The sequence below is a fragment of the Marmota marmota genome, unplaced genomic scaffold (genome assembly GCF_001458135.2).
Source record: "Marmota marmota marmota unplaced genomic scaffold, marMar, whole genome shotgun sequence".
Lineage (NCBI taxonomy): Eukaryota > Metazoa > Chordata > Mammalia > Rodentia > Sciuridae > Marmota > Marmota marmota.
The window spans coordinates 4,653,250-4,673,580 of record NW_026000229.1 but is presented as its reverse complement, the minus strand read 5'-3'; the positions used below and the strand labels follow the sequence as shown (position 1 = coordinate 4,673,580).

The 20,331-nt window shown below is 42.6% G+C and overlaps 1 protein-coding gene across 3 annotated transcripts in view; it reads left to right on the top strand.

Annotated features, from left to right (window-relative positions):
* Tbc1d2b (TBC1 domain family member 2B) overlaps positions 1-20,331 on the top strand; it is a 74,302-nt gene that overhangs the window by 23,492 nt on the left and 30,479 nt on the right. For 2 of the 3 annotated variants that reach the window (XM_015480350.2, XM_015480349.2), the window contains exons 3-4: positions 6,502-6,670; positions 19,085-19,248. In XM_015480350.2, coding sequence (XP_015335836.1) covers positions 6,502-6,670; positions 19,085-19,248 — 333 coding nt within the window. The remainder of the gene's footprint in view (positions 1-6,501; positions 6,671-19,084; positions 19,249-20,331) is intronic. The other variant, XM_015480351.2, reaches the window with a different exon arrangement.

The following is a 20,331-nucleotide window of genomic DNA, read 5'->3' as shown; positions in this document are numbered from 1 at the left end:
CCCCCCCCCCCCCCCCACCCCCAGACCTGGGAGAGCCTTCCTTGATAGCTGTCCTTGGAATTTTGGACTTTGCCTGATAAAGTACTATAGAGTGCCTTTGAAGGTGTATGTGTAGAAATGACTGTAACTTTAGACTCCTACCAATTTTCAGATAGCTTCTAAGAACAAATAATGAAACTTTAAGCCACTGGGCCATTCTAAGACTTTAGTTATTGAGGAAGTGAAAAAAACCAAAAGAAGGAAGTTAAGAAGAAAAGGCTGTATTTTAGCTTCTTCATCATCAGAGAGAAGAACTGGATAAGAAATAGTTTATTATGTGGCAGTGCCCTGTAATGCCCTGACACTTTGCTCGTAGTGATCTCTTCAACATAGCTTAACTATGTTAACTAGCTAGAACTTATGAATGATCTTTGTAACTCTGATTTGCATAAAAAACAATTTTCCTGCTCTTATCTCCTAGTCAGCCTGTTGTTCAGGACACTTTTATTTGTAGTCTAATGGGTGTTACCAATGAGGACTCTTCTAGCACCTAAGGGGGAAGATAGGGAGAATTTGCACTTTCCATGGATAGCCAGTTGAGTATCTTGGAAGGAGATCTGATCTAGTGGAAGAAGCCCTGTGGGCCTGGCTTGAGGATGTTGTTCTGATAATAACTGGTAGCCATATTCTGAGTAAGTCACTTTCCTTCCAGTACCAGAATGCAAACCGTGCCTGGGGGATGGAGTTTGTCCATCCTTCTTCATAGTTTTTCCTTGAGGACTAACTAAGGAACCAATTACTAAGTAAAGATTTATATATATATACATACATATACACACACACACACACACACTCTCACACACTCATGCATACATGTGGTGGTATAATTTTGAATGGATAAATGGGAAAAATGTTAAATTTCATTCAGCTGTATTAATAGGAAACTTGACTCACAAGGACTTAGAGATAGGGATTTATTTGTCACAATATGATAGACTGTCCATGGCTGGAATAGTAACTCACCAGTACCATTGAGAAGACCAGGCTATTTCTAACTCTGTGTTCCTCATCCTTAAAGTATACTAGCTCTCCTATTCAGGCTTCCTACTCCTGGTGGTGGCACCTATATCAAAAAGGATAATAGCTTTACCAGAAAACTTAAGCTTATGCCTCATTAGCTAGAACTGTGTCACATGGCTGGAAGGGAGTCTGAGGAGCCCAGTGTTTTAGTGCCTGACCACCCTCAAAATCAAGGTCTAAGTAAGAGCTGGAATGAGTATTTGATAGTGAGCTGACAATGTCACATAATGGCCTACCTTATTGGTTTTTTTAGAATTTATGTTTTCAGAGTAAGGGACTATTACTTGTGTGGTTGAATTTTCAGCTTTATGTCAATCAAGTATGAGAAAGTGAGATGACTTTGTAGTTGCTTCATCTTTTTTATCTTCCTTCCCTTCTGCAGCCTGACCTCTCAAAGTGTCTCATGCCTCAAACACCATTCACCATTGTCTTCCATGTTTGGATAGATAGTTTCAAACTAATCCTTTGAAAGGGAGTAATTTGCAAAGATAAAAACAGTGGTCTACCCGCTTTCATAACTGTTGAGAATGGGGTAGCCAGAATCCAAATAGCTCATTATAAAACGTGTCTAGCCGGATAGTGGCGCATGCCAGTGGCTCAAGAGGCTGAGGCAGGAGGATCACAGGTTTGAAGCCAGACTTACAGCCAGCAAGGCTGTAAGCAACTTAGTGAGACCCTGTCTCAAAACAAAAAATAAAAAGGGCTGGGGATGTGGCTCTGAGGTTAAGGGTCCTTGGGTTCAATCCCCAGTACCAAAACCAAAACTTACAAAAAACATATGTCTATCCCATTGTGTTTACCTCATTCCCTACATGAACCAATAAACCAGCATGTTGGGGATAATAAGACCTGGTTCTTCTCACAATTTTCTGAGAGTTAGGGGCATGAAAGCAACTAAAACTGCTGTAGGCTGAATACCTGAGTACCTGTGTGAATACAGACAATATTTCTTGCACAAAATTGTGTTGTAAAGATAGTTTGAGGGTTGACCACACATTTCCTGCCCTGCAGCAGCCCCATCGTGTAGTTTAACTGTCAGGTTTAGCAACTGTGTGGGAGCAGAAGAATGGTGGGGAGGAGCTGTCCCTTCACTCCTCAGCAGCAGTTCAGGGCCTCAGGCAGTGAGAAGGAAGCCCCTGGCTAAGTGCACAGCCAGCACTGGTGAGGCAGCAGCTATTGCATGGCATCCTTAGGTGAGCATGGAGGCTGCTGCTTTGTCATCTTGTTTGTAAAATGCCATACAATGTCATGCGATTTTTTAAAGTGTAAGTCACAGTATTCACTAGTATTGTCTCCAAGAGGTCTTTTCTCCAGGATTTAATGGAGAAAGCTCAGGGCATCTTGAGCTCTTGGCATCCCAACTGTGAAACAAAGAGCTCTCTGACCAGGTTCCTTCTGGTTTGAAGCCTCTGTGGAAGTCAGGTCATCAAAGAGTATGAGTGTGTGGGAGGAAGGCTGGAGGGAGATTTTCCCTTAACGGCCTTCTCGAGGCAGCATGGGCTGAAAAGTCCAGCTCTGTCTGGGAGGAGCACCTGGAAGCCCAGTGGAGAGGTTCTGAGAGAATACCATCCAGAACAGGCTTAGGGTTGGTCCAGTAGAGAGATCCTAAGCCTGGGTCCGGAAGGGAGTTGGTACAGGTGAAGGTAGGGGTGGATTGTCTGTGGGAAGGTCCAGGGGCTGAAATGGAAGGCGGGAGAGAGGGGAGGGAAGCAGTGGAGTCACGTGCTGTCTCTGCCAACTCAGGGAGTCTGTCGAGTGGAGGTGGCCCAGAGGGAAGTCAGAAGGGACGGTGCATATAATCTGTCGAGAACTGAAGGACCTCTGCTACCTCCCTCCTAATTTCCTCAACTCGCAGGAGGCCTTTCCTGCTATACCTTGTTAGAGAGTTGAAGTTTCTAATTTGTTCATTCAACCATTTTGCTGATTTTTGTTTTGAATCTATCCTTTGAACTAGGTGCTAGGTATGCAGCTGTTGGTGGATCAGTTCAGGGCTCAGGTTTTCACTGATTTGTGTCCTTGGTGGGGCTGGGAGACAGACAGGGAACATTAACTAGACACATGGGCTGGCCTGTCCTGGGAGGTCTCAGAACCTAGGGGCTTGCTGCCTCTCTTTTTGGTGCTTGGATGCACACTACATCCTCACTTGGAAGATATCTTTGCTGCTCCTGACTTCTCCTTCACAAGCTGGATTAAAAGTCACTTTGATTTTAAAAAAAAAAGCTTTTTCAGATTAAGTCTGTCCTGTCCTCCCCACCTGTTGAGGTGACTGAGGCAGGTGGGGATGATGGATTGCCCTTTCCCAGGGCTCTTCCTCCTTTCCTGGGTGTTGCTGCAGACCTGCGGTTCTGCTGTCTGCAGAGGCTGCTAGTAGAATGCCTGGCCTGACTGCTGCAGCAGGGTAGGAGCAGGAGGGGGGAGAGGCCTCACAGAGACAGGCCAGGTACAAACAGGAGACTGTCAGTCACAGCAGAAGCTGAGGCCTTCCTGGGTCACTGAACTTAGACACTGCACTGGAATCAGGACATAGGAGGTGTAGACACTGTAGTCTAACACACCCTTGGAGTGGTCTCTTTGGTATCTAAAAATGTTAGAACAGAGGAGGCCTAAACACTGAACACCTTCAAGCACAGACTCTCCCCACTCTGCTGCAAGACAAAGGACACATTCTTGAACACCAGTCCATCCGCTTCAGAGTCTTCCAAGGAAATGTTGCCATGACCTGGTTTGTTTTCCCTTAATGGCCTTCTCGAGGCAGTTCCCTGAATGCTAATGTTAGTACACGCATTGAGGAGAAGCCAGCAGCTCTGCTTTCAGTCAAGTGAATCTCACTTGGTCTTTAAAAAACCAAAAACTAGACAAAAATCACAATAACAGCAAAAAATGTATTAAGCTAGGAAATAGCCTATTTTTTGAGTAATGAGTTTAAGAAATCATTCTGCAGACTGTGCTTCCCTGGTCCAGTCCCTTTCTGCACCCCACCCCCCAGCCCCTGGCTTCCTCAGGAAGTTCTTCCAGGATGGGCTGAGTATTGCTGCAAGGTCTGGGGTTTTCTTGGTAATAGATGCTTTGCCACACCAGAGCATTTGACAGTCCGTGCTGCAGAGGGGTTGTGTGTCGCCTTGCTGCCAGCCCACACAGGAAGAGAGCTACACTTGGCTGGTTACAGAAATGAGTACAGTTGGTTGTGTTTATTTCCTGGTGTGGTTTAGTGTTGTAATGCTCTGCCCATGTTGGGTCTGTGAAAGACCAGCCTTTGGGACTGTATTTTACCTTTCTCTGAAATGAAGGGGTAGAGCTTCCTCCGTTGCCCATGTGCCCATGATTGACATACGCATTTACAAATGGTGCGTGCCCTGTTCTAAGAGCACAATCCTTTCTCTTTGGCCTGCTGTGTTTGTTACTGTAGAGGTAGGTGATGCCTCTAGCCCTGGCTCTGGGCAGTAGTGTCCTGACAAAGTAGCTAGAGACTGGGCAGGATTAGTGGTGTCTGGACTTTTTTCCTTTTGCTTATTGGAACCTCTTTTCCAAATGAAATATTAAGGGGAACCCTAGCACATAAAAGAGTGAGGAGAGGAGCCACTGTGGTTGGAGCTGAGGGTCGGACCCCTCCTTGTTCTCTCTTAGTCTCTTGGAACCCCAAGGCTCAGAGCAATGGTCTGGTTACCAGGGATTCCATGTGTTGTGTGTTGACCTGGAGTGTGATTTTTTTTTTTTTTTTGTCACCTTTTAGGTGTGATTTCTTTAGGGCAAGAGCTCTATCTCATTGATTGTTGTACCCAGTGCTCAATTAATACATGATAGTGGATTGAACTAAGATCTGCAACTCTGTGGTAGTATGTAACTTCTTGCCTCTTGACTCAAGCCCATGATTCTTATGCCCCCAATACGTCCTCTTGGCTTCTCCAGGTCAGAACTATGCCATAAGCTTTGTGTCGGCTCCCCTGGCCAGAGCAAAATCTCCATGAGATGTTCTTACTCATGTTACACCCAAGCACTTTCTCAGTGTGTTCCTGGCTCCCTGCCCATGCTGACATTAGCCAAAGTTAAGTTGGTATTCTGCCTACAAAGTGCAAACCCAATGTTCCCATTTACATTGAGCCAGTGCCCCCCAGGACTTCCTGTGCCCTGCTTTCTGGACCAGTGCTCTGTGACCCTTTTGGAGGCCTGTCCTAAATGACTCTGGCTGGATGCCAGTCTGATCAGAAACTAATCTTTTCTTGGATATTGGTGGTTAGCAGTTCCATTCTGATTTTGCTTTTGTAGGAAGAGTGATGGTTGATATTGCTAATGTGGGGATGCTTTGTTTAGACCAAATAGGTTATTGTGAAGTAATATTAAATTCTGTTACAAACATGCCCTGTTCTCAGTGAGGTTATATCATTTGGAAGAATACAAAATATTTGCAGTTGGAAATGTTTTTGGCAAAACTTTGTTTTAAAAGTAATATTTTATAATGGGAATTTTAAAACAAGAGAATAACATTATCTCCATGTTTATGATATAGTTTTAATAGTTATTATTTAATAGTTATTATTTCATGACCTTTCTTGTTTCATCAATACCCTACTCACTTAATTTTGTTATTTTAAAGCAAATAATATGTTATTTGAAGCAAATATTATTATCTAAGTAACAGAATACTGTTGTTTTGAAGTAAATTCTGGACATCTTTCACTTCATCCTTAGACATTTACAAATTATACATTTTAAAAGTATATTTTGAAACTTGGTGCTTTAGCATTAGTGCATTTGTTTGTGAATTTACTGAACTACTGTCCTGTGATGTTCAAATTTATTTTTCCAGTGTCACTATTTGCAAACATTAACAAGTATGTTAATACATGTATTCCTCCTACTTTCTTAGAGGAAAGGAAGTAGAGTATAATCGGATCTGTGCTTTGCCTTTTTTCACATAGCAGTTTATCCTGGGAATTGTTCCTTATCAGTATAGATGAGTGGACCTTGGACACAGTTTTATGCCAGAGTTACTTATCTACAAAACTGGAGGAAAATCCTAATCTTTCCTCCCTCTGGACCAACTCTGTCAATATTTGGTGACTTAGCTGGGTGTGATGGCACATGCTTGCAGCCCTAACTGCTTGAGAGAAGCTGAGGCAGGAGGATCACAAGTTCGGCAACTTAGCAAGGCCCTAAGCAATTTAGCAGGACCCTGTCTAAAAATTAAAAAATAAAATAAAAAGGACTGGGGATGATTTGAAGCATATTACAACCTTTTTTTTTTTTTTTCTTGAACATGGGTTGGCTTTGGACAAAATGGTTTCAGAACACCAAATGTATCCACAAATTATGTTCCTATATAGTATACATTAAAATATGGCATTGTACATATAGTTGAGATTTATATGTTGTATATCAAGTTAGTGTTTTGTGTAGAATGTCAGGTTTCTTTAAGTAACCGACATTTATTTGCCTTCTTTTCAGATTTAATTTACCCACACCCAAATGCTTCTGCAGAAAAAGCCAGAAATGTCCTAGCTGTGGAAACGATGCCTGGAGAGCTGGTGGGAGAACAAGCTGCAAGTCAGCCAGCCCCAGGGCATCCAAATTCCATCAATTTTTACTCTTTGAAACAGTGGGGCAATGAGCTCAAGTGAGTCCTTGGAAGTAGCGTATGAATTGAAAATGTATTATTTCTGATAATTTGTTATAGCATATGTTATATGTTTGGTTATGAAATTATAAAACCACCTTACATTGATGAAAGTTCTTTGTCTTTTTCAATGTACTTTTCCATAGGTCATTTTTTTTAACTTGTAAATAGTCTACCTATTCTTATCTGATACTCTGCCAAACATTGTCACACTGTGTTTTATTTTAATTGCTTGACTCTTTGAGGTGGGTCATATGCTTGACATTTCACAGACTCTGAAACTTGCTAAAGAAGTGTGTGTCTAAGGTCACAAGGCTCCCAGACTGCCGAGCTAGAGCTCCTTGCCCCAGGGCCTTGCCCCTTTCCCAAACACCAGGACTGCCCCAGGGCCTGTGCTCTGCATTTCTGTTCTCTCCTTGCGCATGGCGTGGGAATGGAGGTGATTTTTTTTCAATTTGTTTGTCTTTAAAGAAAGCTTTATTGAGATATAATTTACCTACCATATAATTCACACATACAAAATATACAGTGTAGTGGATTTTAGTGTATTTACAGAGTTGTGTGACCATTACCACATCAGTTTTAGAACATTTTCATCCATAGTCATTAGTAATCCCTTCTTATTTCTCTAGCCCCCTCCTCTTTCTCACCTTCACCCCTAGACAACCACTAATCTTTCTGTCTCTATGCGTTTGTTTATTCTGGACATTACTTTTAATTGGTGTCATATTCTTTGAGACCTTTTGTGTCTGGCTTTTTTCATTTGATATAATGTTTTCAAGGTTTGTCCATGTTGTAGCTTGTATCAATACTTCATTTTCTTTTATGGCCAAATTATATTCCCTTCTTTGGTTATACCATATTTTGTTTATCTGTTCATCAGTTGGTCATTTGAGTTGTTTCCACTTGAATCCAGGGGCCTTCTACCACTGAGCTATATCTTCAGCTCTAGGCAACGTCTACTCAGATCCTTGGCCTATTTTAGGGGGTAGGTGGTACAAGGGATTGAATTCAGGGGCTCTAGACTACTGAGCCACATTCCCAGCCCTATTTTGAATTTTATTTAGAGACAGGGTTTCACTGAGTTGCTTAGCACCTCGCTTTTGCTGAGGCTGGCTTTGAACTCAATCCTCCTGCCTCAGCCTCTTTTCCTGAGGCTGGCTTTAAACTCTCAATCCTCCTACCTCAGCCTCTCAAGTGGCTAGGATTGCGCCCAGCTTGGCCTATTTTTAATTGCCTCATTTTTTTTATTATTGAATTATGGGTGTTCTTTGAAGGGAGTTATATTTACTGCTTTTTTGAATAATCCATTCAGTAGCCACAGAACCTTAGGATCCTGGTTTAGGTTATAAAATGAGGATTAATAGAAAGTTGTAGTGGCGATGTTTTGTGGGAGACCTGGAAACTTCTAGTTCTGCTGCAGGGCCCAAGGCAGTGGTCAGTATAAAGTTGGCTAGCTGCACTCCAGAGCCCCGGCTGGGTGTTCAGCATGGTGGTAGGGCGGCCTTGGAAGCTAACATCCAAGGGTACACTGCTTCAGAAAGTGGCTTCTTTTCTCTTAATTACTTTCTTTTGTATCTTTGTGGTTGAATTCAGTATGAAAAAGAAGTTAATATTCTGTGTGATTTTAGTTCTTCAGAGAGGTTTGTATTAGAACTGAGTAGAAAGTGGCAGGGGTCCCCAGACCTCAGAAGACCGGCATTTGAAAGGGAGACCTCTGCAGTGGCCTTGATTTCTCCTACCTGCTTGGGTAACAGTCCTGCCTTTCTGTTCCTACTCTGTGGCCTTCCATACACATTCTGCCATTCTATCCTCCTTGGACCAGCTCTGATCTCATGTCACCCTGCTTCAGAAGAGTCACTGGTAGCTTTAAACCTGCAGGGTGAGCCCCAAGGCTCCTTAGTCTAACACTTGAGGTTCTCAACAGGATAACAGTGGTCTGTTCCATAGGCAGCTATGTCTCCAAATTCTTATTCCCTGAGAATTTGTGCTGCCTTCCTCTTCACCCCTGAACTTGGCTTCCCATATGCCCATCTGCCTGGTGTGTATTTCTCATCTTGATGGAGTCCCACTTGTCTCCATATACCCAGGGGAAGTGGGGAGAGGTGAGGTGGGGCTTTTTCTCCAGGGCACCTGCACTAAAGCAGTACTGTCTTCCTGTTTCATGCTTCTGGTAAAGAAGGGATTCTATGCTTCAAAAAATGTTAGAAAACCATGAAAAGCCCCTCCCTTCATTTTTCTGGTTGAAAAGCAGAGTTTTAGAGAGTTAAAATGACTTGTTCAAGGTCACACTATAAGTGTGTGGTAGAATTAAAAAGCATAACCAGATCCCTTCATTGGGGACCCAGTGCTCCTTTCACCTTTCACTGTAAGATTGCATTTAGAGATCTGCTGCTTTGCCAGCTTGTCATGCCTGAGCAGCCTTGTCTGACCTCAGAGTTAGGTAGTGGAATGAGATGGAGACAGACCTGCAATACTGTGTGCTTTCTGTATCCTCAGCTGACAGTTGTTATTGAATGACTCTACCTAGGAAAAGACACACCTGTCACTTTCACAGGGGACAATTGACAAAGCATCTTCAGAATTAAACATCACTCATATTATCATCTGTCCATATGCAGTGTGGCATAGCGATGAGCCAGACACCTTGAGTTTAGTTCCCAGCTGGGCCACCTAGGAGCTGGATGTCTTGGCAAGTTACTTAACATTCTGTGCCTCCATTTCTCATTTGTGAGATGAGAATAACAGTCATGTACTTTATGAGATAGATTTAATGATACTGAGTTAGCACATGTAAACTGCTTAAAACAATGCCTAGCATGTAGTGGGTGATCAATAGAGTGGCTGCTGGGGAGACCCAGCTCATAGAGCTTTGTGGGACCACTGTATGTATAAGTGATGCTCATCAGTTGCCATAGAGATCTTAGGTGTTTATGGGTAATTTCCCCCCTTTTGTCTTTTTACTTGTTTAAATGTTTTGGGGCTTGGGGGCATAGCTCAGTGGTAGAGCACTTGCCTAGCATTTACAAGGCCCCAGATTCATAGCACCACAAAAAATTTTTTTAAATAATAATAAGTGTTGCTAATTAAAATGTCTTCAGTGCATAAAGAGACTACCCCCCAACCCCCACCCCGTGGTGCTGGAGATTGAACCCAGGGCCTCATGCATGCTAGACAAGTACTCTGCCACTGAGCTAATAAAACAAATCATTTTATTATTTCTAAAGTTATTAAAGTTGTTATAATAATAAAATGATTGTATCCCTGTGTTATAAACAAATGGCTCAAAAGTTACATTTATTTTTATGGATTCATAATGGCACTATAATAGAGCTTAGTTGGGGCTTACAGGATAATTGAATGTTTGTGCTTTCAATTTGTTTGTCAGTAGAGTTGAAGCTATTATGAAACTTCCCTGATGAACCAACATTTTAAATTCCCTCTGTAGTGCCAGGGTCCACAACTGCACAAGACTAAGGCCCCTTACTGTGCTCCCCAGCTAAGCTGCAGACTAGCCCAAAGTCAACTGGATTTGTTCCTAACTAGTTAATGTCTGTTATTGTAATTATGTCATTTAATTAATTAGTAAACTCACAAAGTTTGAAAAGGAATTGTTTTGATGAAAAATAAGTTGTATGCTGGGTATGGTGGTGCATGCTTATAATCCTAGTGACTCAGGAGGCTGAGGCTAGAGAATCCCAAGTTCAAGGCCAGCCTGAGCAATTTAGCAAAACCCTTAGCAACGTAGTTGATCTCCTATCTTAAAATAAAAATTAAAAAGGACTAGGGATGTAGCTTAGTGGTAGAGTACCCCTGGGTTCAAGCCCCACTAGTAAAAAAAAAAAAAAAAGTCATATGCTTAGGGAAAATTTGATAAAGATGAGTCATTAAAAAAATTGCTGTTGGGCTGGGGTTGTGGTTCATCGATAGAGCGCTCACCTAGCATGTGCAAGGCCCTGAGTTCAATCCTCAGCATCACATAAAAATAAATAAACAAAATAAAGGTATATAAAAAAATTGCTGTGAGGATGTGAGTGACATAGTTGTGAAAAAAAAAACAGAAAAAAAATGTTAAAAGCCTACAAGAGTCTATGCTTAGATTGTTTTACAATCATAAGCCTTTGTTCCACTTTAAAAAAAATTTTTTTTTAGTTGTAGTTGAACACAATACCTTTATTTTAGTTATTTATTTTTATGTGGTGCTAAGGATCAAACCCAGGGCCTCACACATGCCATGTGAGAGCACTCTACCACCGAGCCACAACCCCAGCCCATATTCCACTTTTTAAAAAAACATAAAACAGGAGCCTGATGCAGTGGTGCACACCTGTAAATCCCAGCTTGTTAGGAGGCAGGAGGAGCTTAAGTATGAGGCCAGCCTGGGCAACTTAGCAAGACTCTATCTCTAAAAAATAAAAAAGGGCTGGGAATGTGGCCCATTGGTTAAGTGCCCCTGGGTTCAATTCCTGGTACCAAAATAAAATAAAATAAAAAATGGAAAGGGCTGGGGATGTAGCTCAGTGGTAGAGTAACCCTGGATTCAGTCTTGAGTACTACTAAATAAATAGGTAGGTAGATAGGTCAGTCATTGGTCAGTCAGTCATTTGGTTGATCGGTCATTCAAAGCAAAGGGAAACAGAATTGGAAAGGTCAGGCAGTGTTTCATGGTGTGATTTATACAAACAAGGTAAAGGGGACTGCTGTCAGTAGTTCCAGACTCAACGGAGAGTCCCAGCTAGACCACATCAGTATACTGGTAGATGAGTATGTGTTTACATGGTCCTTTAGGTACATGTATTTTTTTGATACATTTACTTTATTTCCTTTAATAACCTTTTCATTTGACCTACTAACTGTCCAGATCATATCAGATAAAAGAACTAGACCTCTTGTGGAATTCTGGCTGGTGCATGTTCTGAGTGTACATTCTCAGGGGTGGAGCATATGAGCAGGAGTGAGAAAGTGTGCTGGGAGTCCTGTGGCAGTTGAGCGTGTTGGGGGTGTGTAGGAGGTGTGCTTAGGCTGCCGCAGCATCACAGCAGCAAGCAGTACCCTGTGATTGTGTGGGCCTTGGCTGCACACCTGTCTCTGGGTGCCAGGCTGTTCCTGATGCATGACTGGTGACTCTCAGGGTCTAGCTCTACCTCTGTTTGGGAGAGGGGGCAATCGTAGCTAGTGCTATTGAATTAGATTTTGGAATCCCAGTTCTGTTGTTAGCTATGTGATGTTGAGTTGGTTATTTAACTTCTAAGCTTTATTTTTTCCATTGGTAAACAGTGTTTATAAGAAGGAAATGCTTCACATGGTGTCTTGCTCATTGTAAGTGCAATGGTGGCTACAGGATTCAGTCCTCCAGGCATTGCTGCCCCTGCCATTTCTCCAACTCCTCACAGCCAGTAAGTGGAGTGGGCCTTCCCTTTCTTGTGTGTTAGTGGAAATGGGGCCTTTTCCAGGGTGGATGTGAAGCACAGTTGGCTGAGAAGGTGTGCTCACCCTCCAGGCCTGCCACAGAGGGGTTTTCTGCTGGCCCTGCAATATTCTGTAGTCTGGTCCTTTGTTTCTGCTTCTCTCTTGGCCCCTCAAGCATTGTGTGCATGACTGCTGTTCCCAGGAATCAGAGATTTTCTGTCGAGGACCATGCCTGGTGATTTATCTCTTTATCCCTAGTGCACAGCAGCCCCAAACAGGTACCCAGATGTATGGTGAATTTGAGGAAGTTGTTCATGTCCATAATGGTAAAGCTGTATTTATCTGTATTTTCCTTGTTGTAAGGCACAGCTCTATTCTTGCTAAGAAGGAAAGGGAATGTAGTCAACCATGCAGCTGCCTCACACAGACATTTTCAAAGCCAGGCCTATTAGTGAGGGAAGCATAAAGGAAGGTGACTAGCTTCTGGGCCTGCGGCATTTCAATGACTGCAGGAAGTTGGCCGGGCTGTGCATGTGTTGCTGGCATCAGCGCCCAGTCTTCCTGACAGCTCCCTGGGGAGCATGAGGTTATGCTTAGCAGTCTTCTTGATCTGGATTCCATCCACAGACTTCCAGGGACGTGCTCATCAAGGGCCACTGTTGCATGTCACTGATCCATGGATACACTGCAGTTATCAGGAAGTGATGGCTTTCACTTATAGATTCAGAGACCTTAACATGGCTGGGATGTGTAGTCATCTGATTCAGCAAGGATCCCAGGCTCAGAGAACCTCCATGCCTTGTCTGGGCCACTGAAGGAGCAATTGGCCCAGGCCATCTGTTACTTTGATTTGGGGTCTGGTTAGGGGTCTATGAGCATTTTCTGCAGTCCTGGGTCTACCTATTGCAGGAGCTCTATTCTTAGTGGCCTGAATCAATTCATTCCATTATCTCAACCTTCCAGAAGCTTCTCATTGCTTTAGGGTAGAGGCTGTGCTTCTGAACATGCTGCTGACGGTGATCTTCAGGGTCCAGTGGTGCCTCTTGGTTCCTCCAGCTCACCCTTCAGGGGAACCTTGCCTCTTCATCCCCTTCTCCTTCATGGCCCTTGCCACCATTTAAAATTACTGTATTTCTTTGCCTACTTATCTGGGGTCTGCCTCCCTTGCAAGGCTGGAAGCTCCACTGGGGCAGGGGCCTTGTCTGTCTTGTCCCCTGGGGTTTCTCCAGCACTTCACATAGTGTCTGGCACATGATGGGTTCCAGAACACACCCGAGCAAGGGTGATGAAGGAAGGGCTCAGAACCCTTACTGGGCAGAACTGCTCTGCTCTTCCTGCTGCTTGAGGCTTGTCTGTCCCCTACCCTGTGCACTTGTGGGGTACACTCTCCACTCCCACCTGTCTTGTTCCTTGCCCTTCCTTGTTAGTGCTTCAGGGCCTCTCATCAAGGTCCTTACCATTTGGCCTCCTGGGAATGGTGTTTACTTCTAACAGCATTGTTCACATTTTTTACAGGAAACCCATAGCAAATATAAAATGTATACTACTGGTGTGTGCGTAGAACTGAAAATTGTCTCTGCTACATTTAGTAGAATTAAGTACCATTTTTTCTGTCAGTCTCTTAAAATATGCTCTTCAGCTGGGCATGGTGGCACATGCCTGTAATCCCAGCGACTAGGAGGTTGAGGCAGGAGAATCATAAGTTCGAGGCCATCCTCAGCAATATAGTGAGGTCTTAAGCAATTTAGCTTGACCCTGTCTCAAAATTTGAAAAAGGACTGGGAATATAGCTCAGTGCTAAAGTGCCTCTGGGTTAAATTCCCAGTAAAAACAAACAAAACAAAACAAAATCTTATGACCCTTGAATTTGATTTCATGGCTCCTTCCTTTAATATCATAGCCCCATAGTGGGTCATCATCCACAGTTTGAGAAATACTGCTCTGGAGGACTGCCCTGAGAGTGTAGCCTGATGTTCCCGCCCAGCCACCTTTCCCAGTCCTATTCCCCTCCACTGTGGGGCTGCTGGGAGGCTGCTGGGAGAGGTAGTCCCTCCATGCCTGTGAGGTGTGTGTGTCCTTCTTGGAGAGAAGCAGTCAGGCATGCAAGTCCTCTTTATTTGCAGGGTGCAAATAAAGGCTAACCCTGGCAGCTTTTTCTGCCCTGGGAGTCTTGAGGAGGAAGTGGCTCATTCATTAGGGATGTGGGTTGGGGAAGGCTGGTGAGGGAAAGTTTTGCTATGAAGATGAGTTTGGACTTACACTTGAGGGATGGGGAAGACCTGCCAGAGGGAAAGACCAGTGCAAGGTAAGGACATCAGAACAGGGTGTGTTGCACAAGTGGCACGAACTGTCATGCCAGGCCTTGAGGCACTGTGGCAGGAGTGTGATAGAAGAGGAGGTGGACCCCAGGAAGGTCCCGGGTGGAGGTGGGGATGTTTCTCTGATGTGGCCTGTGGTCAGAGGGAAGAAACTGAATCATGGCCCAGGGTAGTCTGCTTCCCTCCTGCCCTTCAGTGTCCCAGAAGTCCAAGCTCTGCCCCAGGGTCTCAGGTGGAGGTGCTGCTTGAAATGTGGTTCATGGAACTGTTAGCTTTGGAGAGATTTGATGAGCCATTTCCCAACACTTGTCTCAACTTTTAAATTCCGGATGATTACTAGGATTGAATATATTGTTACTGTTTTAGTTGGACTCTTCATGCAGAAATCAGTGTAAAATCTGTGAACCTGGAGAGGCTTTCCTAGGGATGGTACAGATTGCTGGAGTTGGTTTAGGAGCACTCAGGCTGCAGACTGCAGCCATGAAGGTGCTATTTTGCTCCTGGTGCTGACTTTCCACTGCAGATCAGAGCAGCTCAGTGACTATTGGGCAATACAGCAGGACCTAGCATGAAGCCTGGAAGGTCATTCAAGTCCCTTTGAAAGACTCCTCAAACCAGAGTAGGGTATTTAGGAGTAGGCACTGTTGAAGATTAACAGAAACCCAAAGAACATCATGTAAATGGACCGTGGACCCTACCATGCAGAGCACAGGCTGCACGCGTGGTCACCACCACGGTCTCTGCTGGGTAGCGTGGGTGGGGCGGATGTGTTTGAGAGTCTGTACTGTAATGACCCCCGTGTTGCACAATCACAGAATTGGGTTTCACTGTGTAAGCACTTCTCTGGGGATTGGTTATGTTGTGTTTCAGCTTAAAGAGCCTTTCGATTTGAGCCTGATCTCATGTCTCTATTACCCAAGCCTTGGAGGTGGCACTGCACCCCTGAGGCTGTCCCTCAGCTGCAGGTGAAAGTGTGGCTTTGTGCAAGATGGCCTTAAGACAAACTGGAAACTGTGAAACCCCATCAGGGGAAGGAGGGTGCATGGAAGTGCAGAGCCATTGAAATTGCCATTTTTATCACCATTCTTCATGCCCAGGCCTGTGTGTGACTCTGCTGCTCTCATTTCTCCTTTCTGCATTCACCCTTTAAGAACCCGATGAACAGAGCAGGACATAGTTTGAAGCCTGGGCAAATGGCAAGGAAGATTTAACTCCTAAAATTGGTGGTGGCATGGTAACATGCCACTGGAGAGAAGACCATGGCAGGGCCATAGGCAGGGCCACTGAATCTTTGGGGTGTGGCAGAACTGGAGCAGCCAGTGCTATGCAAAGTGATGAACCAGTTGTGTCAGAAAATGAACAGAAATAGATCAAGCCTTTGTGAGAGTTTTCCTTTTCTTCCAGAGAACCTGTTTTAAAATAGTGTTCTCCATAGTACTGTGTTGTAAAATTAGTTTACCACAATATCTTACTCTCTGGGTTACTATGGGAAATTGACTAGAAGAACCCCCTGTATGGTTTAATTGTATAACTGAAATCACAACCAGCCTTGAGATTCCAAATCCCAACAAGGAAGCCGGATGCAACATAGTAAAGACATTTCCTTGCACAGGTCCCCTCCTTGGGGGCCAAGCCTCCTTAGTCCTGCTCCTAGGAGCTGGTCTATCTTCAACAGGCCCTGAGTGATTATCTCTCTCTTTCCAGCAGGTTTAGCTCTGTTTTTCAGTGTAGTAGCTTCCCCATCAGACATTAGACCGCATAGTGTGGCAAAGAGCTTTAGAATCAGAGTAGGCTCAGCCTGATCATGCCATTGGCCAAAGGTGTGGTTTAGTCCACCAAAGTCATTTCTGCATGTTCAACTGAAGATAGTGATGCTAGTTCCATGTTCCAGTGATTTGGGTTAAGTAAGGTAATTCATGTGAACATGCCCTTCTCCCAGCTCTTCAAACTGCTCAAGTGATTTTTTTAATTGAAAAGTTGAATGACTTTGAGATATCTCTTTTTAATAAACACGCATCTCTTGGCCATTTAACAATGAAATATTGATCATTCCTTTCTTTCTCTTACAAATTAAATTTACTTTTTTTTTTTGGGGGGGGGGCGCGGGTACCAGGGATTGAACTCAGGGATACTCAACCACTGAGCCACATCCCCAGCCCTATTTTGTATTTTATTTAGAAACAGGGTCTCACTCAGTTACTTAGCTTTCACTGAGGCTCGCTTTAAACTCTCGATCCTCCTGCCTCAGCCTCCCAAACCGCTGGGAATACAGGTGTTTGCCACCATGCTCGACTTAAATTTACCTTTTAAAAACATTTTGGGTTATTGGTTTAAGGCAATTTGATGTGCCGTGATACAGTTTTCTTTATGATTCCTGTGCTTTGTTAAGCTTCTCAGAACTATGGGTATATATAATTTTCATCAAATTTGGAAATATTTTTGCCTTATTTATTCATATACTTTTTTTGTTTCCCTCCTCTCCTTCAGGGACACCAATTACTTGTATATAGGCTGCTTGATGTTGTCCCATGCATCACTGATCTGCCCATCTGTCTCTTCTCTCTGTTTCATTTTGGGTAGTGTCTATTGTAGAGTCATCAAGTCTACTTATCTTTACTTCTTCAGTGTCTAGTCTGCTGTTAATCCTACCCAGTGTTTTTTCAACACAGATATTGAGTTTTTTTTCTCTAAAAATCTGATTTGAATCTTTTAAACCTCTTCCAGGTACAAAACATTTCAGTCTTTGTTTCTTAGGTTCTTTTTAAAAAATTTTTTTAAGAAATAAATATATTTTAGTTGTAGATGGGCACAATACCTTTATTTTATTTATATGTGATGCTGAGGATCAAACCCAGTGCCTCACATGTGCTAGGCAAGTGCTCTACCACTCCACCCGAATTTTACCTTTTAGTGTGCTAGATTTTGTTGTTTTCTTTTCCTATAAATATTCTTGATCTTTGTTCTTGGATGTGATGAAATTATTCAGAAACAGTTTGATCTTCTTGAAATTTGCTTTTAAGCTTTGTTGGTAGGGTGAGCACATTTGTTAGTCTAAGGATTATATTGGTAACCCTTCTGAGCACTCTGTGAATGGTGAGGTTTTCCACTTTTTTATTATTATTATTATTAGTTGTTCAAAACATTACATAGCTCTTGACATACATTTGATTCAAGTGGGTTATGAACTCCCATTTTTTCCCCGTATACAGATTGCAGAATCACATCGGTTACATATCCACGTTTTTACATACTGCCATACTAGTGTCTGTTTTAACTGGTGGAATGAGGCACTTCTCCTGGCTTGTATGAGCCTCAGGGATTATTCATCTTGCTCCTGTCAGGTGTTTGTTTCCCAATCCTCTGATAATTCTCTTATCCATGAACCCTGATCCATACTCAGCTGAAGGCACAGGGACCATCCAGAATTTCTGCAGCACCTCCTCAAGCAGCTCTCCTGTCTTGAGTTCTCTGGTCCAGCTGCTCTGGGACTCTTGCTCTGTCTTCAACTCAGGAGTTTCTGGGCTCCTCCAGGGCCTCGCCTATATACTCCATGGCCTGGAAACCCTCTCTAGGCAGTAAACCAGGGCAGTGGTGGGGCCCACCTCAATTATTTTTCCTCAGTGATCACTTTCCTGAGATGCATGATGGCCAGTGCCTAAAAACCATTTTTTCCTGTTTAGCTCAGTTTTTTAATTTTTCAGGGGCATGGGTTAATCTAGTCCCTGTTACTCCATTTTCACTAGACATAAATCCAAACCTAGTTTTTAAAACTTCTAATGAAATATTCTTAGCATACAGGCAGCTGTATAGCATATTGGTTACTTGGATGGTCATTACCCAGCTTTATAATTTTCTCACATTTGTGCTATATTTTGAGAGATCAAAATGTTGTGAACGTAGTTAAATCCTCTCTTCACGATACTGTTCTTCTCTTGCTTTCTACCCAGGTAACCAGTGTTCTGTAATTGATGGCTGTCATTCTTGTGTGGATTTTTAGAATAGTTTTACTATGTGTATATGTTCTAAATAATCTCTATTAATAGTGTTATCATGAGCATTTAAAACAATTTCACGTGTTTTATTCTTTGGTTTTCTTTCCTTTTTCATCAGCATTAAAGAAATATTTTTCCCCATGAAAAGTTACATGTAGCTGTAACTGGGAGGTACATGTTCCACAAGGATAATAAGAATCTTGCAGTTTTGTTCACTATGTTATCCCAAACATCTAGAATGGTACCTGGTACATAATAGGCATTCAATAAATATTTGTTGAATGAATGAATTCATTTTAAGTGCTATGTAGCATCTGATTTTTTTTTAATTTTTATTTTAGTTGTAGTTGGACACAATATCTTTATTTTATTTTTTTATTTTTATGTGGTGCTGAGGATTGAACCCAGCGCCTCACACATGCCAGGCTAGTGCTCTACCACTGAGCCACAATCCCATCCCACATCTGATTATTTTAATGCTATATAGCATCTTCCACTTAATGGTGTATTGTTGAATTTCACTACATGATAAAAGTATTGATTTATGTTCCCACCAGCAGTGTATAAATTTACCATTTCTCCATAATTTCACCACCATGAGGTATTATCTGATCTTTTAATTTCTACAATTCTGTATTCATGTTTTACTTTTTTTCATGTTTTTAAATAGCACATTCCTTTTTTTTCCCCTATAGAAATTCAATGTCATCTTTCCGTCCTGGGCGAGGGAATAGTGACAGTCGGAGGACTGTGTTTTATACCAATGAAGAGTGGGAACTTTTAGACCCACCCTCAAAGGACCTGGAGGAACCCATGGTACAAGAAGAAAGAAAGAAGCAGATGCCTGAGGGAAACAAAGGTACAACATGCTCCTGAGCTCTGTCTCTTTCTTTGCTGCCTTCTGTTAACCCTGTAACCGGGGAGCTACTTTTTTGGTAGGTATTTCTAGAAGCATAGGGCCCAAGAGAGGCTTGTATTCTCTCTGTGGGACATAAAATGTAAAGGCTTAAAAAATGAAATGCTGTAAGAAATAAATGACCATCTAGTCCAATGGCTGTTAACCTTTTCCAGGAGGTAGAAGAGCTGGAAATCATGCTGTTCTTTATGGAAATATTAATTTAAAAAGCTTTATTTATAGAAATTTGAAGTTGTACTCAAATGAAGAGACTACAGTATTACGAATTCTAGTGTTCCCATTCTGTTAGCTTTCTGTTAGAGTAATAAATACCCGAGGTAAGCCAACTTAGAGAGTGAAAGGGTTATTTTAACTCTCAGTTTGGGAAGTTTTAGTCAGTTGTCTCATTGCTTTGGGCCTGTGGGAGCACGGTATGGTAAAAGTGTGTGGAATAATAAAACTGGACTCACTTTATGTCCAGGGAGAAAAAGTATTATAGGAGAAAGGGGCTAGTCTTATCCCACTAGGACTCAGTGGTCACACTCCAGTAACCAAAGACCTGCCACTAGGTCCCACCTCTTAAAGTTTCCACCACCTCCCAGTAATGCCAAGCTGGAGACTAAGCCTTAGCAGGTGGACCTTTGGGGATATTCAAGATATAAGCTATAACACCCATCACCAGTTTCGCAGTTTTGAACTTATAGTCTCTCTTATTCTGTCCTTGTCTCCCCTAGGATTCTGCCTTTCTTGCACACACCACCAGGCTATATTATTTTAAATTCTGGACACTTGTAAATACTTTAGTAGGTATCTCTAAGAGATAATGACTCTTTTTAAAAAATTATAATTATAGCTTTATTATTACATTTAAAAGGAGTTACAGTAAATCTTTTATATTATTTAAGTCCCCAATTGTTCCATAAATGTTCAGTTTGTTCAAATGAAGATCAAACAAGGCCCACATATTGTATTCAGTGACAAGTCTTCTTAAGCCTCTCTTTTCTAGACTGCTCCCTTATTTCTTCCCTTCTCCTTGCCACATGTGTG